The sequence below is a fragment of the Cladosporium halotolerans genome (assembly GCF_011745625.1).
Source record: "Cladosporium halotolerans strain TM138-S3 chromosome Unknown Sca34, whole genome shotgun sequence".
In the NCBI taxonomy this organism is placed as follows: domain Eukaryota; kingdom Fungi; phylum Ascomycota; class Dothideomycetes; order Cladosporiales; family Cladosporiaceae; genus Cladosporium; species Cladosporium halotolerans.
Genome location: NW_027191485.1, coordinates 97,582 through 124,920, shown reverse-complemented (window position 1 = coordinate 124,920; position 27,339 = coordinate 97,582). Strand labels below are relative to the sequence as shown.

The 27,339-nt window shown below is 58.7% G+C and overlaps 8 protein-coding genes across 8 annotated transcripts; 4 read left to right on the top strand and 4 right to left on the bottom strand.

The window, feature by feature from the left end:
- Window positions 1–919: 919 nt before the first annotated feature.
- Window positions 920–3,961, top strand: WHR41_07679 (uncharacterized protein; the record flags this gene model as incomplete). The annotated part of the gene is made up of 1 exon (XM_069376283.1): window positions 920–3,961. The coding sequence occupies one exon, from the start codon at window positions 920–922 to the stop codon at window positions 3,959–3,961; it is 3,042 nt and encodes a 1,013-aa protein (XP_069226655.1).
- A 320-nt stretch (window positions 3,962–4,281) lies between these two features.
- On the bottom strand, window positions 4,282–5,232 carry WHR41_07678 (uncharacterized protein; the record flags this gene model as incomplete). The annotated part of the gene is made up of 1 exon (XM_069376282.1): window positions 4,282–5,232. The coding sequence occupies one exon, from the start codon at window positions 5,230–5,232 to the stop codon at window positions 4,282–4,284; it is 951 nt and encodes a 316-aa protein (XP_069226654.1).
- A 2,961-nt stretch (window positions 5,233–8,193) lies between these two features.
- On the bottom strand, window positions 8,194–9,476 carry WHR41_07677 (uncharacterized protein). Its single transcript, XM_069376281.1, has 2 exons — window positions 8,972–9,476; window positions 8,194–8,900 (listed from the first exon to the last, which is right to left on the bottom strand). The coding sequence occupies exons 1-2, from the start codon at window positions 9,360–9,362 to the stop codon at window positions 8,401–8,403; spliced, it is 891 nt and encodes a 296-aa protein (XP_069226649.1). The 5' UTR covers window positions 9,363–9,476; the 3' UTR covers window positions 8,194–8,400.
- Window positions 9,477–10,637: 1,161 nt separating this feature from the next.
- On the top strand, window positions 10,638–13,997 carry WHR41_07676 (uncharacterized protein; the record flags this gene model as incomplete). Its single annotated transcript, XM_069376280.1, has 2 exons — window positions 10,638–12,518; window positions 12,573–13,997. The coding sequence occupies 2 exons, from the start codon at window positions 10,638–10,640 to the stop codon at window positions 13,995–13,997; spliced, it is 3,306 nt and encodes a 1,101-aa protein (XP_069226648.1).
- Window positions 13,998–14,626: 629 nt separating this feature from the next.
- WHR41_07675 (uncharacterized protein) lies at window positions 14,627–16,982 on the bottom strand. The gene is made up of 6 exons (XM_069376279.1): window positions 16,348–16,982; window positions 16,200–16,295; window positions 16,059–16,146; window positions 15,596–16,009; window positions 15,010–15,402; window positions 14,627–14,951 (listed from the first exon to the last, which is right to left on the bottom strand). Exons 1-6 carry the CDS (start codon window positions 16,403–16,405, stop codon window positions 14,825–14,827), a joined length of 1,176 nt encoding a protein of 391 aa, XP_069226647.1. The 5' UTR covers window positions 16,406–16,982; the 3' UTR covers window positions 14,627–14,824.
- Window positions 16,983–17,273: 291 nt separating this feature from the next.
- WHR41_07674 (uncharacterized protein) lies at window positions 17,274–18,852 on the top strand (the record flags this gene model as incomplete). The annotated part of the gene is made up of 2 exons (XM_069376278.1): window positions 17,274–18,280; window positions 18,407–18,852. The coding sequence occupies exons 1-2, from the start codon at window positions 17,503–17,505 to the stop codon at window positions 18,850–18,852; spliced, it is 1,224 nt and encodes a 407-aa protein (XP_069226646.1). The 5' UTR covers window positions 17,274–17,502.
- A 188-nt stretch (window positions 18,853–19,040) lies between these two features.
- On the bottom strand, window positions 19,041–21,801 carry WHR41_07673 (uncharacterized protein; the record flags this gene model as incomplete). Its single annotated transcript, XM_069376277.1, has 2 exons — window positions 19,041–19,298; window positions 19,354–21,801. 2 exons carry the CDS (start codon window positions 21,799–21,801, stop codon window positions 19,215–19,217), a joined length of 2,532 nt encoding a protein of 843 aa, XP_069226653.1. The 3' UTR covers window positions 19,041–19,214.
- An 899-nt stretch (window positions 21,802–22,700) lies between these two features.
- WHR41_07672 (uncharacterized protein) lies at window positions 22,701–27,261 on the top strand (the record flags this gene model as incomplete). The annotated part of the gene is made up of 3 exons (XM_069376276.1): window positions 22,701–23,579; window positions 23,635–24,115; window positions 24,302–27,261. Exons 1-3 carry the CDS (start codon window positions 22,704–22,706, stop codon window positions 27,259–27,261), a joined length of 4,317 nt encoding a protein of 1,438 aa, XP_069226652.1. The 5' UTR covers window positions 22,701–22,703.
- Between the last annotated feature and the right edge of the window lie 78 nt (window positions 27,262–27,339).

Here is a 27,339-nt window from a genome sequence, read left to right as displayed (position 1 = left end):
GCCACAGGAAGTCCACGTACTCACACGCACTTCAAGCCCAGGATTCCACCAGCACGTGACAGACTTCGCACCGCGAGCTCTCAGCACCGCCTCGCAAGCCCATGTACACACAACACACAGCACGGAGATACACCGTCACTGCCGCTCCGGCCGCGGCAGCCGGGCGTCAAGCCCAGCAGGCAGCGAGAAAGCGTCGCGCCAGCACAGGCCCAAGGCCAAGATGACTTGACCGGCCGAACTATCCGCGCAGCCTTACAGGGCAGACGGACCGAGGAGGAAGTCAAGACTGTTTGCGTGCGATACATTGGTGGTCGGATCGTAACGTGCGCCAATAGGACGGTGACCTCGGTGGGTGGAGATGCGCGCGCGAGAGAAGGCGCTTGGCGTTGCCCAGTAGGGCTGAGAAGGAGGGGGGCGTGATTTGCGGAGAGATCTGTGCGCGCTGCTGGCTGTGGTGGGCCGTGGGCGAGAGGCTGGTGATGCCGGTGCTGGCTGACGCTGCCCGGTGGCTCGCTGCGACAGCCCGCGCTGCTCTGCTCTGTCTCGCAGTGACGGCAGCGCCCTTCACTCACACCTCGCACAAACAGCCATAGACCTCCTAGCCTCGTGATGCTCCCCACCATATGATCAAAACCGTGTAGTAGATTACAAAAAATTGCCGCACCGCCCGCGCATGACGAGGCGCTTGGCGGATGCGGGCGTCGCGGGGCTTACGTCAAGCATCGTCCGCGGTGCTGTGCACGCCGCGACTCCACCACCGCCCCGATCGACGCGTGCCCACCACCGGCGCGCTTGACAGACGCCAGCCCGGATGTCTTGTGTCACAGCCCTCCAACACTCCTTCACCACCGAATAGGTAGTCCCGGGGCCGCCTCCCTCCATTGCCCGTCGCCGCTCTCCACCCACTCCTTCTGCAACCATGGCGAGCCCCAGAGTCACCGGCGGCAACGACCCCAACGAGCCCGTCTCCTACCCCACCTTCGACGGCCGCAGAGTCCAGCTCACACCCAGCAATCGCCCGTCGCAAGGCTCGCAGGAGCAAGAGATGACCCGACCGAGGCGGACAGACACCATGGAAACAGTCACGCCCTTTGTCGACGCTCCGGAGGAACAGCCCGAATCCGACGACCAAGACGGCCAGCGCAAGCAGCAGCTCGAGCGACTACACTCCGCCGTCTCCTTCAACTCCAAGATGTCCGTGCCGCCTCCCGGCTCAGTCCTCACTGGCAAGCAGGAACACTACCTGAAGCGCGAGCTGCTGAGCCAGCAAACGCAATGGGAGATCCGCGAGCTTTCGCACCCCACTGCGCTGCGCCGCTTCGGCGCACCCTTTCTCTCAGACGCCGGCGAGGTCGCGCCCGAGGACTCGGAGCTGCCTTTGCTGCGCTTCATCTTCGTTCACTTCGTGCGCAAATTCCCCTTCCTCAACCAGGCGCAGGAGAAGGAGTTCTGGCAGGACAAGCTGCAGATCTTCCTCGAGAGCTTTGCGAACAAACATATTTCGGGCTCCGAGGACAGACTAGAAGAGACGAAGAGGTCGAAGCTCGCGATCAAGGCGACCAAGCTGGTCGAGCTGATGATGGTTTCCGGAATCCCCACCGCGTCGGGCTATGAGGAGAGGATCCGCTTTAGCGAGATGGAGGTTGTGGACCGCGGAGCAAATGAGCAAGGTCTTGTCGTGAACCAACCTGAGGGCAATGAGATCAATGGCTGGGATGTCAACGTGGAAGGCGTGCGATCGGTCACACAGAAACGGCACGTCAGGAAACATCAGCATGCCAGCTTTCTGCTGAGGGTGAAGCAGAAGGACAAGCCAGAGATCCACGTAGCCAGACGGTTCGGTGATTTCGTGAGGATGCATAAGAAATTGCGACAGGAGTTGCCCGGAAAAGTGCTTCCGCCTTTGCCAAGGAAAAACAAGAGCTCGTCGATGTTCACAAGCGCGGACGATGATGACGCTTCAAGTATGTCTTCAATGTCTACGACGGCTGCCAGTCTCGCGCCTCCAGAGCAGGCCCAAGAGGCTTCATCAGGAGGATTCCGCTCGTACCTCTCATCCTGGACCGGAGGAGGCAGCGCCACGCCTAACCACAAGCGCGCCCCGTCGCTCACTCCCAGCAGCGCATCGCCTCGCCCTAGCATGGATTCTTCTTCGAATCTTGCGACTGCAGCCACACCACGCTCCGGCTCGCCTACTTCGGCACACACACTCCCTCGTGAAGACCAACGAGTATCACTCAGAGCTTTCCTTCGTAATTTCCTTCAGAACGAGAACATCGCTCACAGCAGAGCCATGACGGACTTCTTAACAGCGGATCCGACAAAGCTAACCAGCGAAGAATTGGACGACATCGCACGGCGAAAAGAGATGGACGAGAGGCGGATGGAGGAGCAGCGGAGGTTTTTCGAAATCGCCAGCCAGCGCGCCAAGGAGCTCGACGTGCACATGGAGAGCTTCAGGAGGACGGTGATTGAGAAGAACGGCTTGCGAAACCTGTTCGCCGAGGTCAAGGTCAAGAACAGTATTTCCGAGCTGGCGCCTGAGTACCAAAAGGTCTGCGAATGGCTTCGCATTGAAGTGGCCGCCACGTTGTACCACCTTTTCCTTGCCGAGGACAACAGCCCTGAGCTTTTTGCGCAGTTGAAGAGGATACATGGCTTGGTGCCGTATACGGCTCTGAAGCAGGTCATTCGATTTACCAATCCTGCAGCGGTGATGAAAGGTGTTCTGGACCTCTTCATGGCACAACCGCTCGGCGCGAAGAGCTTACTCCAGCGCATGTTTGGCTTTGCGATTGGCGATGGTGTACGGAGTATACAGCGCTCCATTGACTCCCTACTCCCAAAGATCGAGGAGAACCTCTACTTCGAGAAGATCAAGAACTTCACGTACTCGGACGAAACTCAAAAGAACGCAATCAAACAGGAAGCGGAAGCCGACCAAGTGGACTTGCTGGTCAAGATCATGCAAACCGAGGAGCTCCAACCACAGCTCTCAAACGACCACATCGCGCAGATCTTCAACGCCTACGTCGCCTGGGAAAACGCCGTCGAGCACATCGACGAGTCCATGCGGCAGGGCGCCGAGCTCTTCGCGCGCCTCAAACAACTCCTCAAGCTCTACACCCGCAAGCGCGACAAAGAAATGATGCTCGAGATGATCGAAGAGCCAACCACGCTCCACCTCTTCCGCGACCTCTTCACCATCTTCTACGAGCCCCTCGTGCGCGTCTACAAGAGCGCCAACGTCTACAGCAGCGTGACGGACTTCGCGCGCTTCGTCGACGACGCCATCCAGACCATCGAGCGCGCCCAGCGCCAGGACGTCAGCGCGGACCCCAACCAGACCGTGCAGTCCTTCATCGACCTGTGCGCGCGCCACGAGGAGGACCTGTACAAGTTCGTCCACGAAGTCCACCTGCACGACAACGGCCTCTTCGACAAGCTCATGAACTGGATCGAGAGCATCCTCGACTTCCTGCGCAACGGGCCCGCGGGCGGCAAGCTCGACATGAACGCGCTGTTCTCCGGCGCCCTCAGCGTCGGGCTCGTCGACAAGGACGCCGCCGTGCGCGAGATCAACTCCCTCATCCGCTGGCAGATGGCGCGCAAGAAGTGGCACCAGGACAAGACGCGGCAGAAGATGGCGTCTGGCGGAGGCGGCGCCGCCGAGGGCGCGAACGGCATGGGCGGGCTGGCGTCGACTTTCAAGCCGGGCGATTTCGGGCTGAACGCGATGGACTTGCAGGATCTGGATCTCGCGGACGAGGATGACGAGGAGAGCGAGAGCGAGGCGGACGATGATGGAGGGGATCCGATTGAGGCGGAGCGCAAGAGGAGAGGCAGGCAGAGGGATTTGTTGAAGAGGTCGGCGGGCGAGCCGGTCAAGCCGGCGATTGTGGAGTTGCCGAAGTTGGGGGAGCATTTCACTGCTATGTTGAGGATGGTGTTGGCGGAGTAGAGGGTTGGGGTGGCCTTGTAATTAATGGGCTGTTGGTGGCGTGTGGTGGGGCGGAGGGCCATGCGAGAGACGAGTTTCACGATAGATGACATACAGCTAGCTTGTTTTTCTTTTATCTTTGGGGGCTTCGCACATTCTGTTGTATATCCTTGAGCAATAGTAACCTTTTTGGCTTGCGCATGATTGAGTGTCATTCGGGTGATGTGGTAACTGTTCATCATGCTAGGTAAGAGAGTCATAAATTCAGCGGCAGACGACCATACATTCGCAGCATCCAGCACTGACGAAGCAATCAATCCCTTCTCCCCCTTTCCAACCAATCAACCAACCGTCTTCTGAATCCACTCCGCCACATCCTCCGCCGAGCTCCCATAACTAATATGCCCGCCGTCGACCTCCAAGTCCACCTTCCCATCCTGACACCGCCCATCCTTATCGCCGCAAACCTGCAGCACCTTCTCCCTCCGAACGCCCTCAAACTCCTCCCCCTTGTGCCCATTCAACGGATCCCCAAACGCCACCACAGCAGCCACATCCCCGCCGTCAAACGGCTCCTCGCTCTTCCCCAGCGCCCCGTGAATGCACCTCGCGCCCTGCGAATACCCCGCGAGCACGATCTTCGTCCCGGGACACATCTTGCGCGCCGCGCGCGCCAGCATCGCCATGTTCGGCCCGCCGCTGGCGCCGTACATGGTGTTGCCCTCGGAGTTCGCGGGGTAGTCGACGCCCTGGACTGCGAGGGAGGGGATTTTCTCGCGGAGCGCAGAGGCGAGGGAGGGCCCGACGCAGGTCCCCATGTTGCCTTTTTCTGTCGTGCCGCGGGCGAAGATGAGGGTTACGGCGCTGCAGGTGGGGCTCTGCAGGCCGAACATGGTCGTGCTGTCGTGCGAGATGTAGGATTTGTAGTCTGGGGTTGAGGGCTGGGCGGGGACGTTGCGGGGGGTGAGGGGGAGGGAGGTGTTGGAGGAGGAGGTGCTGGTTGAGAGGTGCGGGTGGGGGGAGGTGGCGTTTGCGGCGGAGGGGGGTGTGCGGTGGGTTGTTGCGGAGGATGCCTGCGATTCGGGGCTGCCGCGCGGTGGGCCTTTGTAGGTGGATGGGTTGTCGCCGAAGAAGGTTGGTGGGCCGTAGGAGGATTCGGAGGGGTTAGTGGTGTGGTTGCTAGAGCCGGAGTGGGAGTGGAGGCTGGCGTGGGCGGATGAGTGTTTGCCTAATGGGGCGGCGGTGGCTGAGAGGGCCAGAGCCAGGACGGCGGCTGAGAAGGTGGATTTCATTCTGAATTGATTGATGTGGTTGAATTTTGAATCCCGACGTGATTTTGTTGTTTGAACGATTGTATTCGGACCCGATCAACGGCGTCCTTTTGTAATGAAAGGTGCGAGCACGACTGGCGGCTCTTCGCAAAGATGGAACGAAAGCAAAAAAAGAGAGTGGAAAGCTGATTGATGCTCTGACGAACGGAAGATGTGTCGGACGCGAGGAGACGAGGGAAACTCTTATACCTACCACAATTGTGGATATCTGGTGCTATGGCAGCTTGAAACATATCAAGAAGCGGTAGCCAGGAGAGAGAGCCGTCCAGACCCGCAGTCTTCGGGTCTCTTGCTGTGTGTTGATCACTGAAGGAACCGCCAAAGTTACCATCAACGAATAATGTTGCATGTTGGCCTCCCGAGCAGCGTTGGCAGAGGTGGAGTTGCGGTTGGAGGGAGCTTCGAGGTCGGTTCAGGGGGCTGGCTTGGCCTGATCGCAGCCTTGCCAGCGCGGCGCGCGCGGATGGCCTCCCGACGCCCACGCTCGAGGCCCTGCAAACGCTGGGTGGTGGCACGTCCAGTCGCACCTGGGCGCGGGGCGCCTCTTCACGTCCATGGACCACGCCTCCGAAAGCATTCTTTGACTCCCACGTGGGTAAGCCACATAGATTGCAAGGGCGTGATGGCCTCTGGTGACGTTCTAGAATCATACCCGGCACATACGTCTCAGAACCTGGCCAGCATTCGTGTTTCACCACCACCACTGCCGTTCACCGTTCACTACTGCTGAAGATCTATGTCCCCTGCGACCGGCACCGAGGGAGGAGGGACCAGGGGGTCCGGGGACCTGCACCGAGGACCCGCACTGTGTTTCACCATCTTGTCTGCGTGTTTTTGATGGAGCACACACGCGCACATGGTCGTGACGCGTTGAAGGCTCGACTCTGCTGCGGTTGCTCGGATCGCGGCGCGTAAGACGCGCTTGGCTTGACTATTATGTGCTGCAGGCAAAGTCGTCGGCAGAAGACGGCAGAGGACGATTGGGATGTTTGTGTTGTGTGTGACCGCTGATCTCTTTGCAACGCTTCTTAACCAGACGTGGCGGACGAGAGTATGATTGCCGGATGATCGTTGCGTGCTCTCGGCTCTCAGACGGATGAGTCGTGCTTGTGCAAACCCAGCCAAGTCCAGTCAGTGTATATCGTGTATTTTTTGATTTAGTCTATGTCATCTCGGGCGTAAATCATGTCGGCTGCATGCAGGCGAAACATCAACGTCAATATGCTTGTCTACCCCCAGCTTGGAGTGCTTGATTCAACGATATCAGTACCAATGCCTCAGCTTTGTCACACCGGCGAACACGATAGGCAGCACGAGGGTAATCTGCAACTAGATCTCAATACAAATGAAGTACAAAAAGCAGGAGACATAATCTAGATATTGATGTATGCTCAAATTACTATCTTGTTGCGTGGTGTGAAGCGTTCAATGCTTCATCCTGAAACTTCCCATCAACCCCAACCCTAACCCTGGGAACTCCAAGCGTCAGATGCGGTAGCGCAAAGATTGGAGAGACCAGGTAGTAACATTTCGTGTGTTGGTAAACCAGACAATGAATGGCATGGTCGTCGAGAAGAGAAGCTAATGAAAGTTTATTCAGAACATAGTAATGTCAAAAGCAAAGACGACCTTCTTCAGCATAATGGGCCCAAAATCGGTAGGGCTGTCAGCGCGCGAAATTGAGTTCAGCCACGCCGATGCGACGCCGGACCGAGCCTTAAGCTGATGTATAAGAACGAGAAAGAAGTTCTTCCGCACAACCTAATTGTGAAGATCACCATACTTTACTGTCTATTTGCTGGAGAAAAGAAAAAAGGAAGGTGGATTTGGTGCAGCTCGCATGAGTACTGGAATCTCGAAAGCCACCATGAATGCCCAAGAAACGGCCTTGCCTTACAGAGTGGCAAGCTCAGCGAAAGACTTGGCTTGGTCAACTTTATCCGGCATTGAGAACGAACTGAGACATCCAGGTGATGCGAAGCAGAGAGGAAGCAGCTCGACACAAGCGTCAGAATCTTCCAATAGCCGAAGTATTGACCTCATACGACGAAGACCGGGTCTATCCTCCCGCGAAAATAGTTTTCGCAGTCAAGCGAGCGCCGTTGCATCGCAAGCCGCGGAAGACGAGTTCGATCGTTTTCACGAGCGAAAGGAATTTGACGATACCTGGAGGCTCTGGCCCACAAGCGCGTCCCCCGCATCGTTCCCGGATCTTGATCGACAAGAAGGAGTTCTCCATACGCACGATCAAGCGCCATCGATTTCGCTTTCCATATCACCATCTGCGATTCGATTAGACGATACCACAGTAGCCAAAGAATCGACCAAATCGGAAGAGACCCATGCAGATAGCGACACGATGACATCTGCTCGATCAAGAGCGGCGCGAAGGCTCGATCAGATCGAGCGACATCTGCAAAGCAACCTGGCCATGCAAATGCTCAGGCAAGATACTAGGCTCCAGTCACAAGACCTAACAAGTTCATTGAACTCGCAAATCCAAGAAGCAGAAGTTGAGCAGATGTTTCATCAGCACGAAAGGACGCCGCAAAGCTCTGGTGAACAGTTAAGGAGACAAGCCGCTCAAGAGAACCGAATGTCTCAAAGTCACCAACCTGAAAGTCAACCGAGAGCACCACAGCAAGCATCTGACGACACTGAGGAAGAGCCGCCTGAATTGCATTTTCATTGTCCTTACTACGCATGTCACCGCAATCTCCGCCATGTCATGTCCAACTCGAATAGCTCGGACCGGAACCAGTGTGTGCACGTGGGCTGTGGATTCCGCGCAGAAACGTCGAAAGATTGGGCCCAGCACATTAAAACATCGCACCACGATTTACAAGGATCTTCAGAAGTCGAATAAATGTTCATGGCGCTCGAGTCATAAACACTACCAACCAAACTCCCAAAAATGCTGGAGACCATATGTAATGTATAACATTGACGCCATAACACGTGGTCCTCCCATGCGTAACGGCCGAGGTCGTTGAAAATCGTAGCACTAGCACCGAACCATCACACTCGCACTGTACGTCCTTCTCCGCAAGATCATGTACCTGTGGCTCCACTCTGACATCTTTCATTCACATTCTTCCGTATCAATCAAGACCGCATGGACGAAGTACGTCAGCGAACAAGATCACTCCAATTGACGTCGCCGTTGGTCCTATACTTCTTGGGCCCCATCTCGTTCTTCAAAGGCGACGACACATAATCTCTCGCCCGCTTGGTAGACAGCGTCTTCGGGACGGCCGGAGGCTCCAGACTCCAAGAACCCATGGTTCCCGAAAAATCTGCCTTATGGCATGCCATTGACCCCTCTGATTTGTACACCCCAAGGTTCCAGCTCAAGAAAGGCGCATGCAGCGTCGCGGTGCCCAAGCACTCTTTCACTATCGCCACTGCGGTGTCCAGAGGTGCTGTTGCGTCGAAGCTCAGCATGCACACGTAGCGTACCGAATCCGAGGTCTCGCTGGGAACGTTCGTATTGACATCGTACCACTCTTCCGCAACCCAGCCGGCTAGTTTGCAAATTGCGGTCGTTTGGAGGAAGTCGACAGCGGCGTGTTTGAACCCTGGATGGCGCGAGTCGGAAAAGCCGAGTCGCACAATGTACGCGGGTGAGACTGACAGCTTCGTCAGTACCTTGCTTGTCGTTCGTTGAGAGGATCTAAGGATGTGCGTGGCGTAGTCATACTCAAATGAGGACTCTTCCCAGGCAGCCCTGTGGCGAGGAATCGATTGAGGTCACGGGCATGATACGGAGGCGGTCCACAGAGCATCTCCGACATCCAGAGCCACGGAGGGGACGCCCCCTGTTCCTGTATGCCCCCCAAACGCCATTTGAAATCGGCTTTCAAGAGAAGCAACGAGGTCGAGTGGATCTCGGGTTGAGATGCGAATACATCATCAGCCACCGATGACTCAGTGACGGCCAATGGGTTCGACGAGAGAGCCGCTAAAGACGTGTAGAAGGCGCCGAACGTGTAAGGACTCGAGGACAGGTGCTGCTGCAGCCTGGTCAAGCCGTCAACCGGCTCCGTGGCACGCAAGCGGATCTCGGTGACGCAGCTGCCACACGCATCCATGGAGCCGGGAGCAGGAGTGCCAGAAATGCTGCTCGCAGGTCATCGCAAAGTGCACTTTCCGAGGCATATTATTTGGGTCTAAATGGGATTAACGAGGCCCAGAGGAGTGACATCAGTGGACCCTCTTTGGACGAAGAACGACAGTGGGCGCTGACAATTGCGACGAGTCCGAGTCTAGCTCATCGACACCCTGGCGTACCAGAAAGGAATTGACGCGCCTTGCCCGGGGCGCTGTGAAAAGATTGCCCGCCTGCGTGGACGATCTTCGCGCGGCGACGGGCCAATGGCGCAGGGAGTGTGTGTGGTGGTGGGCCGGGGCCTCGGAGCAAACACCGTGGCTGTGGCGAATTCTGGCACCTCGCAATCTGCACTTTTCCCATCCCTCCTGAGGCAGCTGACGGCAATCTACGAGAATCGCATGTTCTGAATGCGACGGACCGGGCTCTCTAGTGTCATGCAGCGTCAACGACACCCACGTTGGCGTCCACTACACGCTACATAGACACACCTGGCGCTCCACAAAGGTGTCCACATGGCAAGCCATGGGGGCCAGATAGCCGCACGCCGTTGGTCGATGGACGGCCGAGCATGACGGTCTAGACGGTCTCGCTGCTTAGAGAACAACGTGAAGGACACCACGTAGAGGCATTTGTGAGGCTGCGCTTTCGGTATATTATCCTACCGCGTCAGTGTCCGCGGAATAGGGCTTTCGGACTCAACGAGATACGAACGCACTAGCGTATCTCAGGAGCAACTGTATGGAGTGGTCCTCCCACACGACTAGTCCCCACTGGCGTCAGGGTTCTTCATCAGTGGCGGCCGGCACAAGAGGGGGATGGGCACAACCGACATTAGCTCAAAATCTGACAGGCATGATCAATCGAGGATGTCGGGCTGCCCGTCACAAGCACCGGCGGTATCCAACACCGCTTCCATCGTGCCAATGTCTGTAATGTCTGCCAAGGTGAGTACTACATCCTTGTTCCCGTGCCCTTGAGATCTAAATGTCTGGGTCGCTTCCAGTGCCGCATGGCCGCGCCGAAACTTTCGCATCGCAATCTCTGTGCACTACCGCAGTCATCGCAAGCCTAGCCGCTTACACGCCTATTGGGGGTTTGGCCATTGCATCCGCAGGCGTGTCCGTCCCCGCCACCATCGCCTCTCTATTGAGACCGTACCCAGGTCCGACTGCCTGCTGCTCGACACACACGTAACGCCACTGTTGTGGGGCGCTCGTCCGAGGCTTGTTCATCGTTTTCGCCCGAACTTCAGGACATGGCGAGACTTACTGAGGAACAGTCGGCGTACGTGGCTGACCGAGCGCGAGTGTGGGAAGTCCGACGTTTCTGCCAGGTCTTACCGTCCGCCACACAATATGTGCGCGGCAAGGGCACGCTCTCAGGGATCACGCCGCTCGAGGCGCAGACGCAGCAGCAGCCCAACGTGGAGGTAAATGGTGCACTCGCGTCGATGCTGAAATGTATTGTTCACGAGATCGAGGCGGAAATCGCTATGGTCTGCCTCCTGGACGATCGCACGCAGTACTTCGTCTCCGGCTCCGACCTAACCCATCTGCACGACGCTCGCGTCACAATTGACTCCACGAAATGGTACGGCTGCGATTCGGTGACGCATCACGGAGGGCTGTGCGAACGAACTATCGCGATGGGGAATGATACTGCAGAACCACCCTACTTCGAAGTCCCCGACTTGGCCAACGAGGAACAAACCAAGGACTTACCATTTGTGAACGGCACTATCGCAAGCTTCCGACATTACTTCGGCGTTCCAATTTGCCCTTACAGTGGCTACAACATCGGGACTGTGTTCCTCTTCTGCAATCAGCCCTCCACGTCTGGTCTTTCTGCCGACAAACGATCCTACATGCTCGAAATGTCACAGCATATCACGAGATGTCTGGAGCAATCGGTAGAAGCCCTGGAGGGCAAGCGGATGCTGACGTTTAATCAAGGCATTGCTGCGCTTACGGGCACTAATGGGGAAGACTCGCGAGCTAAACCTGAGGTCTCCGCCTCCACAGGCGAGGAAGTTACGGTCTCAAATCAGCATCCGGGCCCTATACTACACGTTTATCAACTAGCAGCGGATGTACTTGGCAGCATTTTTCAGTTCGACGGGGTCAGAATTGAGGAAGCAGGGTTGCCAGAGAACTCAATCAATCACAATCCTGATTGGAATGGATCAAACCTTCTCGGACAACATGTTCGGGATGGATTTCAGGAACACATGGTGGCCCCTCCCACGCTGATCCAGGTTCTCCTGGAAATGGTGCCATCCGGAGGTGTTTTCCAGCTCATCCGCGAGTCTGGAGATGTGACCATTTCCACTTCTACGAGCGGGGTCACTCCAATAACTGACCGTGATCTCGCCGCGGAAATCCTCAAAGCATTTCCAAGCACAGAACAGATCATGCTCATGCCTTTGTGGGATACGCACCACGAGCGCAACACTGGTGCCATCATAGGATTCGCGCAGGACTTCTTGAAAGTACACCTCGGCCCGACCGACCTCTCTTCCATGTCCGCCTTCTGCGCAACGCTCATGATGCAGGTCCGACGTCTCGAAGTCCAGGCCGTGGATAAGGTGAAGTCGGATTTCCTCGGCTCCATCTCACACGAACTACGGACACCCCTTCATGGCATTCTAGCAAGCATTGAGCTGCTCTCGGACACGTCCTGCACGAGGGAACAGCTCGACTTGATTGAGACCGCCCGGTACGGCAGCATTTCACTGCTCGATACCATCAACCAAGTCCTCGACTACAGCAACATCAGTGACCACGCAGAGAATTCAAGAGCGACATCAAAGGATGAAGGAGACAAGCCTTCCCTTGTACAGAAATCTAGCTTTACACAAAAATTACGACAATCTCTGCCGGCCGGCACGGAACACATGGACATGACCCAAGCATGCGAGGACGTTATGCAACGGCAGGTTCGAATGGTCCGCCTGAAGGAAGCCGTGGGCCCCATGAGCCCTCGCGAAACTCCCATCAACTTCGAGACAGCCATGAGCTCGTCAGAACCATCATCCGACTTGCCAGCGTTTCCCTTACTAACATTTGACACGAACTCCTTCGCGTGGTCTCCCATCCACGCGGCCGGAGGATTCCGCGTCGCGTTTGCCAATTTGCTCGTAAGTATCACACCTTTGTTCGTCTAGCCAGCAATCAGACTGAGGTTTTTGCAGAGTAATGCTTTGAAATTCACGGAGCCGACCGGCTGCATACGAGTGAGCCTCGATGTGGGCGAGTCCAATGTGCGGCTCTCCATCGTCGACGCCGGCAAGGGAATGGCGTTAGATTACGTCCGGCGCCATCTTTCCGGCGCTTTCTCCCAGGAGGATCCCATCAACGAGGGCATCGGGCTCGGCTTCTTCCTCGCAAAGCGAGCCATCACCTCCCTCGGCGGAGACGTTCACGTCGCATCGGACAGATCGCTTGGAACGACCGTGAAGGCTTCGTTTCCCGTCGGTCGGCTGACGGGTGACTCTGACGAGCTGTCCGCCAAATTGTCGACTTCCGCATCTGCCAGTGCGGATCTGAACGGAGCACAGCTCCCAGAGATCAAAGCTGCATTCCTTGTGCCCAAACGATGGAAGACCGGAGACTTAGTCCGGGGTCGGCGATGTACGGAAGTGCTCCTGGCCTCGTTCGCGCGAGGGTTGGAACAGCGCGTTCGCACCAATCTTGTCGCCTGGGAAGAGCCTCAAGGAGATTTGGACCTCCTGGTCTCTCTCGATGAAGATTTGGACCAATCCGCTCAGATCGTCAGCAAATCCTCCTCCCCAGTCAAGCGGATCGTCCTGTGTCCCAGGAAGGAAAACGATTTCGAAGAGCGTGTGACTTGCGAACAGGGTGTGGCGAGGATCTTCGAGCCAGTGACTAGCTCCAACCTCCATCATGCTCTAGCACTCCTCGACCTGGGCGCTGTCTCAATACCCAACACATCCACCAAACCGACCACCGACGTCGTCGACTCTAGCACAACAGGCGAACCACCTCACCAATCAACCGGGGAAACCACACAACAACCACTTGCAGCCAAACAACCTCCCGAACCAACCCCACCCCCATTTCCCCAAGAACAGCTCCCCAACCCCCTCCTCGCCCAACGCACCGACGAATTCCCGGCAGCCTCGCCACCGATCCCTCTCAACATACCCACCCCGCGAGAACCCCGCACCCTGCTCGTAGACGACAACGCAATCAACCTCAAAGTCCTCGAAAAATACCTCCTCAAAAGCACCTCCCAGCCGCCCCTCTGCGCCCCCGGCGGGCAGGCCGCCATCGAAGCCTTCGGCGACTCCTTCCTGCACCCTCTCCCGACCTCCTCCTCGCCCAGCACAACCACGCAGCGCTTCGACCTCATCTTCCTCGACCTCAGCATGCCGGGCGTGTCGGGCTTCGAGGTCGCGGCGTCGATCCGCGAGACGGAGGCGCTGGTCGGGTCGCGGCGGACGTTCATCTGTGCGCTGACGGGGCTCGTGAGCGCGAAAGACCGGAACCGCGCGTTCGCGGCGGGCGTCGACGAGTATCTTGTCAAGCCGGCGAGGCTGGGGGATGTGCGGGGCGTGGTGGAGAGGTGGAGGGCGGGGTTCGGGGGCGAGGGATGATGGTGAGTGAGGAGGCGTTGGTTCCAGGGACGGATGTCTTAATTCTTTTTTTTTTCGACCGCGAGCTCTCAAAGACAGGACGGACGGCATTGGTCCTCGAGACTCACCAGCGAGAATTCACCAGTCCCCCAGCCCATAGAGCCGCTCTCGTCGGCGGACATTGCCAGTCACGGCGCGGGGCTCCCGCTCGAAACCAGATGGCGCGAGGCCCCCGATTGACTGACTGACCAGTGGACGGCCCAACGCCTTCGTGTCGCTCCCCTGAGGACTCCGAGAGCGCGGCTGGGTGCACGACTGGGTGTGGGCTTTTCACATGCCAGCCGCAACCCGAGACTGCGCTTTTGGCCTGGTTGTGTTTCAAAACAGGGCGGCGATCAGAGGGCGAGCTCGCGGAGCCCGTCCCGCACCGTCCGAGACCACAGAGACGGCATACAGAGGCCAAAGTCTCGGCGGAAGAAAGGAAGGAAGGAAGGAAGGAAGGAAGGAAGGAAGGAAGGAAGGAAGGAAGGAAGGAAGGAAGATCTGGGGATTCACGCGGGTTTTCCATCAGTTAGATCTCCCCGTGGCCGTCGACCGACTTATTCGGACGATCATTCATGAGACGAAGATTAACGTTACACGAACAGAAATGACAGCATGGATGCGTTGCATGCACAGCATTGCTTGTAAATTATTACATCAGGCCAACCCAGCCATTTTACCCTCCACCTCCTTCACCATCCATCGCTCCGCCGCGCGTGTGTCTTCTCTTCTCTTCTCTACAGGCAAAGACTCCCCCAAACGCCCTTTTTTTTTTTTACTCGTCAATCTAAACCCAAGTCATTCATTCAAGCATAAACCGGCACCTCCTGCGGCGCGAACAGCCGCCCCTCGACGGGCGCGCCCGTGTCCTTCTCTGCGAAAAGCGCGAGCAGCGCGTCGCGGACCTCGAACTCCTCGATGACGGCGCCGAAACTGTCAAAAATCAGTACTCCAACCTCAAACGCGAAGCCATCGGGGGAAGATAACTCACCCATAACACCGCACCTTATCCAACAACCCCACCTTCAGCCTCTCCAGATCCCGCTCGCCCAGCTCGCCCACCCTCCTATCCGTCAGCACCATCATCCACGCCATGACGGGCGTGATCTCGCCATCGCGATCGATCGGCAAGCGATTGCTGAGATGCAGCAGCTTGGCGAGCTCGCCGGTGGCCAGGCCCTCGGGCGGCTGGTGGGCGTAGGGCTCGGCGGGCTTGTGCATGACGTGGCTGAGGGGCGGGGCGGTGGCCATCAGCGCGTGGCCGGACATGTGCTCGTGGGCGGCGTCGTCGGCGGGCTCGGCGGGGTGGTGGAAGGGCTGGTTGGCGGCGTTGTGCGAGCGCACGAGCAGGTACTGCATGTGGTCCATGCAGGGGCGTTCGAGGCTGTGGGAGGGGAGGGTTAGGGTTAGTGCGGGTTGTGGGGTTGGGAGGGCGGTGCGTACCGGTGGTGGGAGGGGTGGGTGGATGGGGTGGTTTTTGGGCAGGATGGGTGTGGTGTTTTCAGCGATTAGGCGAAGGCGTGGGGTAGGCGCCTGCAACGCTGTTTGGGAGGATGGGGTTGCCTTGGGAGTCGTACGCGAGGACGAAGTCTATGCCTAGCTGGTCGTAGTCGAGGTTGTTGTTCGGGAGCTGGGCGGGGATTTGCGCAGGATTCATGCCGCCTGGAGTTGGTTGGAGCGGCCTCTGCGCTTGGTTGTGTGGAGGGCTGAAGCTGGTGCTTGTGCTTTCGGAGTGCGAGTTGTAGTAGCTGCCGGACTGGCTGCCGCCACCTGAGCTGGGACCGTATCCGCTGCTGTCTTCGCGGGAGAAGGTCACTGGGTTTGAAGCAAAGTCGTAGGAAATGCCGTGGCTGGCGAGGAGCTCTTTCAACCGTCTGTTCTCTTCGGCGACGGCGTCGCGTTCTTTGGTGGTGGTTGTGAACATTTCTTTCAATCGGAGGACTTCTTGCTCGAGGGCCTTGATGTACATCTCCTTGCGCTCGCGGTGGGTTCTGTCGGATGTTAGAGGGTGGAAAGGGAGCAGCAGCAAGTCAAACGAACCTCTGCGCCTGTCGATTGAGTTCTTGTCGCCGAGTCAGAGCAGGTTTGCTGTCTGGTTTGGGACCTCTCCGTTTGGGAGGTTGTCCATCTGTAATGAAATCAGCATGAAGCGCGAAAGGCTTACAGCGAATTCTTGCCTACCTTTCGTCTGCTTCTTGTCGTTGTTTAGATTTTTGAGGAAACCCAGCTGGCTCAATGGACTGGCACTGTCTTTTTGGGGCGACACGGCATTTTCGGCTGCTGATGTTCAGTGAAGTGATCCAATTGAAGAAGCGACGGATATAATTACGGTAGCCAGCATTCATGTCACCAGGATGGGCGCCCGGATGTGAAGGGTAGGATGACATAGTGTACACTGTGTGATCGACAGCAGGCAGAAGACTGTCGTAACGATTCGCGCGGTAGACAGCAATTTCGAGACGACAAACGGTCAATGGCAGACGGCTCGGAGTGATATGCGAAAGTCGGCAAGAGCGCGTGGAATCGGATGCTAGTTCGCGGGGCTGGCGGCGGGGGTCTCGACCGTGCGGTGTGCAGGCAAATATGGTTCAGAATAGGCTCTGGGCAGCCGTTGCGGGCGCGAGCTCGCTCGGAAATCGGCAAGGCGCAGTCGGACCGCAGCGAAGGAACAGTAGACGCGGGCGAAGGGGGGAAGACAAGCAGCGAGGACGGGCAGCAGAGGTCAGCGGACGCAGGTGGGCGGGAATGGCGGTGGCGGCGGGAGGTGATGAGGAGGCGTGCGGGCTGACTGTGTTATGCAGTGGTCGCGGTGGGCGCAGCAGACGGAGGCGGAGCAGCGAGCAAAACAGCGAGGTCGGCTGGGCAGGTTCTACGAGGGTAGCGGAAAGGTTGACAGATTCCAATGGGCAGGCGGAGGCAATTTGGAATAGACGCAGGGCGAGGGGAGCGGGCAGTGCCGGCCGCGGCGTGCGCTTGTACAGCAAGCGTGGTAGAGTGTGTGGTAGAGTGCCGGCGGCAGTGGTGGTGAGGCGTGCGAGGATGGCAGAGGTGAGGGTGGTGTGAGGGCGGTGGCGGCAGATGTGCGGGTCGGCGGCGGCGATGGTGGTGGCGGGCGCGGCGGGTGGTGGTGGCTGCGTGGGAGGATGCGGCGTGACCGGGCTGGCGGTTTGTTATGTGCGTTGCTGCGATGGGCGCTGGACGGCGGCGGCGGCTGGCGGCTGGCGAACGGGCGGTGGGTGGGCGTTCTGGCGGCCTGACGTCCGCGCTGTGGGGTTTCGTTGCTGCTGCGCTTGTTGCGTTGCGGTGATAGCGGAGATATTAATAAGGCATCCACGGCTTGTCCATGCCTGTCATGCCTGCTTTTATGTCTTTCTGCTACCTTATGTACGGCACGGCACATCCACCATGCACGACAACGCCCTCCCCGGCATGCCCTCGCACGGGAGATGCCGCATCGACGCGGCAAGATGCGTGAAGACAGGGCATGCGGCATGCTAAGCGACATCTGCAATCGTCGTCCATCTTCCCCATCCTCGATCGGCAACCAGTGACGCTGATCCGCAGCCGAGGCCGGCGGCAGCATCGTCACTCATCCGCGGCGCCCCGCCAAAAATCACCACCAGACAGGCGAGCAGAGCCTCTCACCCCTCTCCCTCCCCAGCTCCAAGCCCGTCCCGCCCTGCCCTGCAGCAAGGCACAAGCCCGCGATCACCACCACCGTCCCGTGTGCGACTGCTTGGCCATGCACCGCGCAGCACCCGCACCGCGATCAACAGCCATGCCACTGCCACACCTCCCCCTCGCCCTCGCCCGCCTCGCCCTCTGGCTCCTCCACCTCCTCCTCGCCAACACCCTCCTCTCCCTCCTCCTCCCGCTCTCCCTCTTCCTCTCCCCAACAACAACCTACAACGCCTCCTCCCTCATCGCCTCCACCGTCTGGGCCCACATCCAGCACCTCTTCACCTCCGCCAACGGCGCCCGCATCCTCGTGCTCGGCGACGCCCTGCCGCCCGGCGAGTCCGCCATCGTCGTCAGCAACCACGTCGAGTGGACCGACTTCTACCTCGTGCAGGCGCTGGCCCAGCGCGCCGGCATGCTGGGCCGCTGCCGCTGGTTCGCGAAGCGCGAGCTGCGCTGGGTGCCCTTCCTGGGCTGGGGCCTGTGGGCCATGGGCATGCCGCTGGTCAGCAGGCGGTGGGCGGAGGACGAGCGCGAGATGGAGCGCGTCTTCGAGGGCGTCGTGGGCGAGGGCTGGCCCATGTGTATGTACCTTACTGTTTCTCTGATTCTCCTCTCTTTCATACCATATTCCCAAAAAAACCCATCTGTATCCTTCAAAATCTTCTCCCCCAGAGAACCACCTAGTAACACTTGTATTTCACCGGTAGGGCTCATCTCCTTCTCCGAATCCACGCGCCTGACCCCCTCCAAACGCGCCCTCGCCGCAGCCCACGCCCGCAAGACAAACAAAACCCTGCCTCCCCACCTCCTCCTCCCGCGCACCAAAGGCTTCGCCGCCAGCGTCCAGCACCTGCGCGCCGCGCCGCACGTCCGCGCAATCTACGACCTCACGCTGGCCTACGCCGACACCGCGCAGGAGCCGTTCGCGTTCCAGTCCCCGCCCACCTTCGCGCAGAGCGTGCTGCAGGGGGATATTGGGCGGCGCTGGAAGATGGCGGTGCACGTGCGGCGGTTTGTGGTTGAGGATTTGCCTGGGAGTGAAGAGGGGTTGCGGGCGTGGTTGGAGGAGAGGTGGGTTGAGAAGGGGGAGGTGTTGGAGGGGTTGAAGCGCGGGTTGGAGGGGGGTGGGGGGTGGGAGGGGGTTGATTTGTGAGGAGGAGAAGAGGTGGAGAGGGGAGTAGGAGAGGGAAGGGGGAGGTAATGTAATGCTGGCTGGGGCTGGAGACGGATCATTGGTGGTGATAGCAGGAGGTGGGATGGTTGGTTGGTTGTCTGATGCGATATGAAGCGTGCATATACCCTTGAACGGCGATCATGAGAGCTGGTAGCGGAAACGAGTAATTGTGGTGGAAAGACATGCGCTGTTCTTCGTTGTGATTGCTTTTACGATTTTGCTTGCATCCGCGGACGACATGCTCTACGATACGCTGCGCCACGCTTGATGAGACGCTGTGTACAACTCGTCAAAAAGACTACCTCTCCATTTTCGCTTCGCTATATCACCCTCCTCTCCTCTTAATCGAGCTCGACGTAGTTGGCAGGGAACAGGCCAGACTTGCCGCCGTAGTGGCCGAACCACCAGTCGTCGTCGGGGAATTCCTGTGTTGAAAGTCAGCCTTGTCTCATGACACGTTACTTTGAGACTTCCACTTACAATGCCAGTAACCTTGGCGCCATCAGGGAAGCTAAGCTCATTGTCCTCCGCAGCCTCGTAATCATACTGCGCAGTAGCAGTCTTGCCACCAGCCGACTGAGCCGGCGCAGGCGGCGGAGCAGCAGCAGCCGCTGGCTCCGGAGCAGGAGGGGGCGGAGCGGCACCACCGGCGCCACCGCCCTCGACCAGCTCAACATAGTTGCTCGGGAACAGACCCTTCTCGCCCCGGCTGTTCTCGCCCATCCACCAGTCCTCATCGACCATGTCAATGTTGAACACGCGCTCGCCCTCGCGCAGCTCGAGCTCGTTGTCCTCCGCCTTCTCGTAATCGTACTGCGCGACGGCCTCGTGCCCGCCGCTGCCGGCGGCACCCGCGTGCGGATCCTGGGCTTCGCCGAAAGAGGCCGCGGCGGCCGCTTGGCCGGCGCCGCGCGCGGGGTCCTCCTCCTCGACTGCCGGCTCGGGCTCTTCGGGCTGCGTGCGGGCGGCGGCCTGCGCGATGGAGTCCGCGGGCATCGGGGGCGGCGGGGCGTGGGATTCGGCCTTCTCCAGGGGCTCCGGGGAGGGGCCGCGGGGGACGGGGCGGGCGATGGGGATGGGCGAGCCCTGGCCTTGCGGCATGGGTTCGTCGTCGTCGGAGGGCTCGTCGGCGGGCATGGGGCGGGGAGGCGGGGGAGGCATGTTGACGTGCTCTTCGGTGGGACGGCCGGGGGGAGGGGGCGGGGGCTGGTCGTCCTCTTCCTCTTCGTCGGGTTGGGTTTGGGGAGGTGGGGGCATCATGCCTGGGATGGGCACGCCGCGGCCGGCGCCGGCGTTGGGCTTGCTGGCGGTGTCGAGCGGCGGGGGCGAGGGAGCGCGAGGTTCGGGAGCGCTGGGGGCCTCGCGTGCAGCGCCCATGGGGGGAGCGTTGTTGAAGCGGTCGCGGATGTTTCCAATGCCACCGCTAGGGGCTTCGTTCTCCTCCTCTTGTTGCTGCGGCGGCTCGTCCTGGCCGGTCTTCTGTTCGCTGATGCCGCTGCCACCGGTCCTGGTGGGCATTTGCACACCCCACTTCTTGCCAGAATAGCCGCTCTGCCAACCTCCACTTTGCTGGCTCTGGACGGGGCTTGCAGCAGCGGCAGCACCGGTACCAGAGGGCGAGATTGTGTCCGCAGCACCGCTGTTGCCACGCTCGCGTGCTTTCTTCTCAGCCCATTGCTGAGCGGGAGTCTTGCCAGCTGAGTCGGCGAATGTTCGACCGGCGGCGCCGATGGGTGCAGAAGTGGCGATGGGCTTGGACTCGAAGCCGCCGGGAGTGGGGGCCTTGGTTCCAGCGAAAGAGCTCGTGGTCGAGCCGAAGCGGTTGGCCACTTTGGGCTTGGGAAGCGAAGTCATTCTCTCAGAAGAAGTGAAAGCGGCAGAGCGGTCGGCGAGTGACTTGGGTCTGTCGTCCTCATCATCCGCAGCAGGAGCAGGAGGAGGCGAAGGCTGGGCCGGAGAGGCAGATCCCTGGGCTTTGCGGCGGATGTCTGCAATGTCGACTTTGCCAACAGGCTCGTACGCACCCTTGACAACGGTAGGCCGGTCGTCCTGGGAGGATTGTGCTTGTTGGCGGATGGCGTTGATGTCAACCTTGCCAATGGGCTGGTAGCCACCCTTGACCACGTCCGGGTTGGACGGCGCGGCGTCAGGTCCCTTCGACCTTGAGGCGTCGGGTCCAGACTGAAGCGATGCCATGTCCACCTTTGTAGGCTGGTATGCAGAGCCGACCTTTTCCAATTGCGATCTTGTAACAGGCGGCGCGTCCTCACCCCAGCCATCCGCATCGACCTTGGCGGCGGGCGGAGGTGCTCTGCTACGTCCACCCATAGAGTAAGAACCAGTGCTTACACCAAAGCTCTTAGTTGGCATGGCCGGCTTGGAGGCCACGGGAGGCTTAGGGCCGCCGGTGGACGGCGCAGAGACGCCTCCGCTGCCACCACCATACTTAGATCCGGAGGAGTCCGCGACCTTCTGCACAATACCCTCGGGCGTAAGGTCCTGCTCCGAGCGAGCGGTGATCTGCACGTGGTATCCGTGAAGCAGCTTGGAAACAGCGTTCATGTGGCTGGTGAAGTAGCCCTTGGTCCTCTCGGGGACACCCTCGCCGCACCAGCACACAAGCACGTTCTTGGGCAGGCCAGAGTTGGTGTCCTTGACCTTGACGAAGGCGAACTGGATCTTGCCGTCGGAGAAGTCATCGAGCATGTCGACCAGCTCGCCCTCGCCGGTGGTCTGCACTTTCAGCACGCTTTCCTTGCTGGGGTCGGGCTGGAAGGCATTGGCGAGCGGGGCCTGGACGGCGAAGACGGCCCATTGGCCGTATGTGGGCGAGTTCGCGGCAGGGCCGGAAGGCGGCGGCGAGTTTACGATCTTCTGGTAGGAGGCGGAGATAGAAGGGCCATTGCTAGAGAGATTGAGGGAGGCCATGGCGGGCGGGATGACAGCTTGCAGGCACGGGGCCGGCAAGCAGTGGGAGAGTCGCGGTTGTGTACGGAATGGACGAAATATTCAATCGACTGGCTAAAGCGTGGATCGGCCAGTCGTGAAGTGCTGCGGGGGAAGAATCGCAGCAGGAGTGGGACGTGAGCGAGGTTGGGTATGCAGGCGGATATGTCTTTGAGTACTGCCTGCTCGTGCTGCGGTCCAGCTTGCGTGCTGTTGCTTCGCCCAGCTCGCGCTCCAAACCGAGCCCGCCGCCCGTACGACGTCACCTCTCACGTGATCTGCACCTCTCGGCCCAGCTGGCTGTCTGTTGGCGTCGCAGGCGGCCTGAGGCAGACCAGGGGACCGCGCGCCTTCCCCGGCTGGTGGCAAGGGTCCAAGCTCGCATCTCGCCCTACAATTTCGCGACTGGCGCAGCTTCGTCAACCTTCACTGCACCACAACACACACCAACGATCACAGCCGCCACGTAACCCGCGGAGCCTGTCTTCCTCATCTCCCTCCCTTTACCGCTTGTCAGCCGTCTCGCACGCACAGCGCATGTACTCGGCGCTCGTTGCCTGTGCGCCATAAGTACCGCCTCCCTTTTCTCACTCTTCCCCTGCGCCGCTGTCTGTGGCATTCCCCTCTCTCCGACTCCACACCGCGGCTGCTTGTCGTTCATCTAACACACGTAGACCCCTCTCTTCCCGTTCAGTTGTACGCGCAGTCGCGTCCTGAAAAATAAATTCAAAACAAACAAACAAACAAACGTCGAGCGCGTGGCCACGCGCGTGAGACGCATGGCCGAGGCCGACGGTAGGCAGACGAGCGAGGCGCCACCCTCCTCGTCTTCGCAACTCTATACAGCAGACGCGCCCGACGCGCCTGCTCTACACCACTCACAGATGCCACCTGTGAGTGCATCAATTGTGCCCCAGCAGCCGGAGGATTGCCAACCCTCGTTGGACCTGCCAATTGCCGGAGCAAACATGACTTCACAGGAGCCCGAGGGTCGCCACCTCTCGAGGGACTTGCTGCAAAACAATGAAGAAAAGACTTCTGAAATGGATGTATCGGATGGAGCCGCGGGTCCCACGTTCTCTGCGCGCTCAGACATTGATGAAGCCGCACGTGCAGGAGCGAAGCGCAAATTGAACAACGCGGGATTGGATGCTGCCGACACCGTCGGCGGCGCTCCAGACTCAGCCAAAAAGGTCAAAGTCGCACCTCCAGCTGCGCCAACGAGCACCATTGGTCCCAACGTTCATGGGTTGCCTACGGCGCCTCCAGCTGCGGAAACAGATGACAGTGGTCCTCATGCCACGCCTACGGCGTCTTCAGCTGTGCCAACAAGCGATGGTGTTCCCGCTGTTCATAAGTTGCCTGCGGAGATCTGGTTGAAGATAGCCTTGAATTTGTCACCGGCCACGCTCGCTAAGTGCCTGCGAGTCAGCAAACCTTTCTACTTCTACCTGACCGGAGGGACACCCACTCAGTCCGCAGGTACAAGGGATGCCACACGTATTCCAGACAGTAATGCCGTCTGGGCACATGCGCGCAAAACCGTATACCCCACCCTGCCTAAGCCTATGCAGGGTTTCACAGAGCTGGAAATGCTGCAACTCATCGGAAACTCCACTTGCCAATCCTGCGGCAAGCCGCCCGTAAAGCCTCTCGGGACCAACCCCTTCAATGCTGGTCCGGGGGAGAGCGGCGTCCGTGTAATTTGGGGTCATCGTGTTCGTCTTTGCGGCACTTGCTTTGCCAAAAGATCTCTCACAGTAAGTTATCTTTAGAAGTGTAATCCAATGGCGCCATGGCTGACATGATGATGAGGACATCGAGGTTCTGATCACGAAAGACCAAGCTGCGTCCCTCATTCGCGCTATTCCACACGCCTTTCGAACTCCCGATGGCCATTTCGTGCCCGACCACATCCGTCAGACTCCGAACGGCATCCCTGGCCATCTTCGCATTCAGAAAACCTACAGCATAGATGACGTGGACCGTATAACTGCTGAGTTCCAGGAAGTGCTTAGTTTTGGCCCCGGCGCTGTCGACGAATGGCGCAAAGGGCTTCCGCAGAGAGGAAAAGATGCGATGTCTGACGCCTCGCGATGGGAGCGATGGGAAGCATCATTGCATCCCCTCTTCATTGCTGAGGTGCTCAGAGAGTGTGAACGCGCTATCTGTTCTGACACCGCGGGAAAGCAACCAAACCATTCTGGTGATGTGGAACAATTGTCAAACCAACAGCAGCAATCGACAAGCCAGCCTGTACCCGTAAGTGGAGTGCTTCCACCGCCTCCTCCGCGCGGTAAGTCAACAACAAGTCTCTCTTTGACTGTCAAATTCTTTCCTTTTTTGCCCGAGCTTGTCATGTTTTAACAACTTGCCAAGTCCTTCCGGGGCATTACTGGTGATGTCTTTCATATATTCCCGCCTCGCATAAATTGAGTTGAATCTGCAAAAAAGGTGACGGAAGATCTAACAAATTTATTAGGCGCACACCCATTGCCTCCACGAGTTGTTGCTTCTACTAGTATATTGTCTGCATCGGACAAATCCAATGCTCCAACTGCTAACCAGGCTATTCCTCGGCCTCCGCGAACCGCATGCGGTGCACCCAAGGTTGGTGGCGCTCGCGAGGCTCTTCGCGCGGATATCGCGAGGCGCTGCTTGGAGCTCGAGCCTCCCTTGCAGCCGCAAGCATTGAAACACATGGAGTGTTTCAGAGATACCTTGCTAATCACGAACACTCTCACCGATGAATTCTGGGAAAACCTGCTCAAGCCGAAGATCCTGAAGGAGCGAGAGGCAGCTGAGATGCAGGAATATAACGAAAGCCATAAGCGTGCGATTATGGAGGTTCAACAATCGACTATGCTAACAAAGTCGGACATGCGCTTAGCTGAGCGGTCAGCGAAGAAAGCCTCTGATCGCCACTATGAAGCGGTTCAATTGCCACTTCGCTCAAAGCTGGGTGAATACGCAAGTGATCGTATCAACGGTTATTGGCACCAGGGGCGTTCTCTGGACATGAACGGCTGCGCTTTGTTTGCAGTCGATGTGCTTCTGTATGTCCGCAGGAGATTCGACGAGGACAAAGATGGTGGGATCCTCTCATCCATCTTGGAACCCGGCCCCAAGGCCGGTGGCGCGTCTTCCCCGCCACAGAAACCTTTTCTGTCTCTGGAGCTTATGAAATGGGTGTTTGAAAAGAAAATCCGGATTTACACGGACCCTATCACCTGCGGCCTGTTTGCCTGCGCCGGGTGCGATGAACATTGGTTCACCTTCGACGGCCTGGTCCAGCATTACGCAGCCAAGCATACCGATGATTTCTCTGTCGATAATAGTACTGTTCGCTGGCAGACCACAGAGTGGCCGGATGAGCCTCCTTTTCATGATCACCCAGAAGAGATCTTTACGACGAGTGGATGGACTCCCGCCCCTATTGGACGCCCCCAAGGCAAACCTCATCCCCGCAAGAACAAGGGACACATTTCTCCGGCCCATGTCCCTTTGCTCTCGGAGAACCCTGCGTTCTCGGGCACACAGTCTATCTCTTACTCGTCGGCTGAGATTGACACGTTCGCCTCGCATGCCCGTGAAGTCTGGGACAAGTTGGATGGCGTCAACGAGCTTCAAGGGATTCTCGAATGTGTACGCGTGCAGACTGTGATCAACCACGCAACGACCCGCTTTATCGAGCGCTTCAAGAAATTGCCCGACTTGGATCTTCTTACGGTTGTTTTGCACAGCAGGAAATTCGTGAGCCCACTCAAGGCTACCTCTTGGCTGCTGTGCAAGCAATGCGCTCTTGAACAAGTTGCCGTATCCGGTGATCAGGCACCGTATGGTGTGCGGGTCTACGAGAACCCTCGCAGCCTCATTGATCTTGTTGTGCACTACAAGCTATTCCATGAGTCGAGAGGACGGCTTGAAGGACAGCTTGACTGGGAAAAGGAAATAGTCGAGATCGCAGAGCCGGAGGCGGTCCGCGGACTAATCCACAAGCCTGGAATGACCGACCAGAAGCTGGCTCTAATCGCCGAAGCGTTGCCCTTGGTGTTCAAACAGCCTCCGCTCCCCACTGTCCAGGAGACTCGTCCAGAGCCACGCGCGGACGATACGCTCGCCACACGGATGGTTAGGAAGCATGCGGAGGGCCCGCGGCAGAGCAAGAAGAAGAATAAGAACCGCCAGGCGTTCTCGCACGCCACGGACGGCTCGCCTGAGCTGGGACCGGAGCCAGCCGCGGATGAATACGACCCGCAGCATTCTGTGTTCGTGAAGAAAGAGCCAGAAGAATTTGATCCCGCTCGTTATGATACTGATCTGTCTCGCAAGAACGAGGCTCACCGCAAGGATGAGGCTTCTCCCGAAGGACCAAACGCGGATGAATATGACCCGCAGCATCCTGTGTTCGTGAGGCAAGAGCCAGAAGAGTTCGATCTCGCTCGTTACGATACTTATCTCTCTCGCAACAAGGAGACTCCTCGCAAGGATGAGGCTCCTCGCGAAGTTCCGCACGTGGACATCAACCTGTCTCCGGAACTACTTGCTGCTCTCGACAAGCTCGGAGCCTATCAGATTGGGAAGGCGGCGGCATCGAATGTAAGAGAGAGGAGACCTTCGGTTGGACGACCAGAGTCACGCACAGAGAATGGTCAACGAATTGCCACGCAACAGGCATTGCCGCAAGCCATTCCGGACATCGCTTCCATCAAGGCCGGAATTCAGGGGCAAATCCAAGGCTCAGCTGCGTCCTCTACTCCTTTTTCAGCCATCAACCGTGCGCTTACCCACACGCCGTACCAGGCGTACGACCCGCATCCATACCAACCGTATGACCCGCGTCCACAGCAGTCATACGCCCGCGCCCAGAGCAGCAGGCCAAGCAGCCGCCAAATGTTCGGCGACAACTACCGCGGCTCCGTCGAGGCCTCAACCGCTCGCAACGACGGCCAAGACCTGCAAGCCGCCCTTATGCGCAATGCGCACCACTTCACGCGCAACTCGCACTTCGAGCCCGCCCCAGCGCCTGCTCCAGTCTACGCCCCTCGCTCTCCACCGCGCTTCCGCGTCGCCTACGAGGACGAGCCCGCCCCCTACCACTACCACCACCAGCCATACGATGCCAAGCCCGCTCCCGTCCAATACGTCCCCATCTCCAACACCCCGGCGATGCCCTCTTACCGCTACGACCACCGCCAGCAGCCGCCGAGGACGGTTTACGTCGACGAGTACGGCCACGAGCTCATTCCCGTCAACGCCGCACCTGCCCCCGTCCAGTACATGCAGCACCCGTACGAGCAGCAGTACGCGCGCCATGGCGAGTACGCGACCCCAGCTCTGCAGCCTCCGCAGACGATGCATCACACGCACCGTCCTGCGCCGCAGCCGCAGCTGCAGGCTGGGTACGTTTACGAGGATAGGGCAAGTGTGCCTAGGGGTTGAATGAGGGGAGCCTGCCGTCCGAACGAATGGCGCTAGAGGTGTGAGAAAATGCCTCTTTTGCTTCTTTCTTGGTGGCTT

What these genes read in the sequence shown, in the direction of transcription:
- WHR41_07675 (XM_069376279.1), bottom strand. Translation starts at nt 16,405, where the DNA reads ATGTCATCCTACCCTTCACATCCGGGCGCCCATCCTGGTGACATGAAT. An exon ending in TGACATGAATGCTGGCTACC is followed by an intron (nt 16,296 to 16,347) that starts GTAATTATATCC and finishes GAACATCAGCAG; the next exon opens with CCGAAAATGCCGTGTCGCCC. An exon ending in CTCAATCGACAGGCGCAGAG is followed by an intron (nt 16,010 to 16,058) that starts GTTCGTTTGACT and finishes AACATCCGACAG; the next exon opens with AACCCACCGCGAGCGCAAGG.
- WHR41_07677 (XM_069376281.1), bottom strand. Translation starts at nt 9,362, where the DNA reads ATGGATGCGTGTGGCAGCTGCGTCACCGAGATCCGCTTGCGTGCCACG. An exon ending in TGGGAAGAGTCCTCATTTGA is followed by an intron (nt 8,901 to 8,971) that starts GTATGACTACGC and finishes CGAAGCTGTCAG; the next exon opens with TCTCACCCGCGTACATTGTG.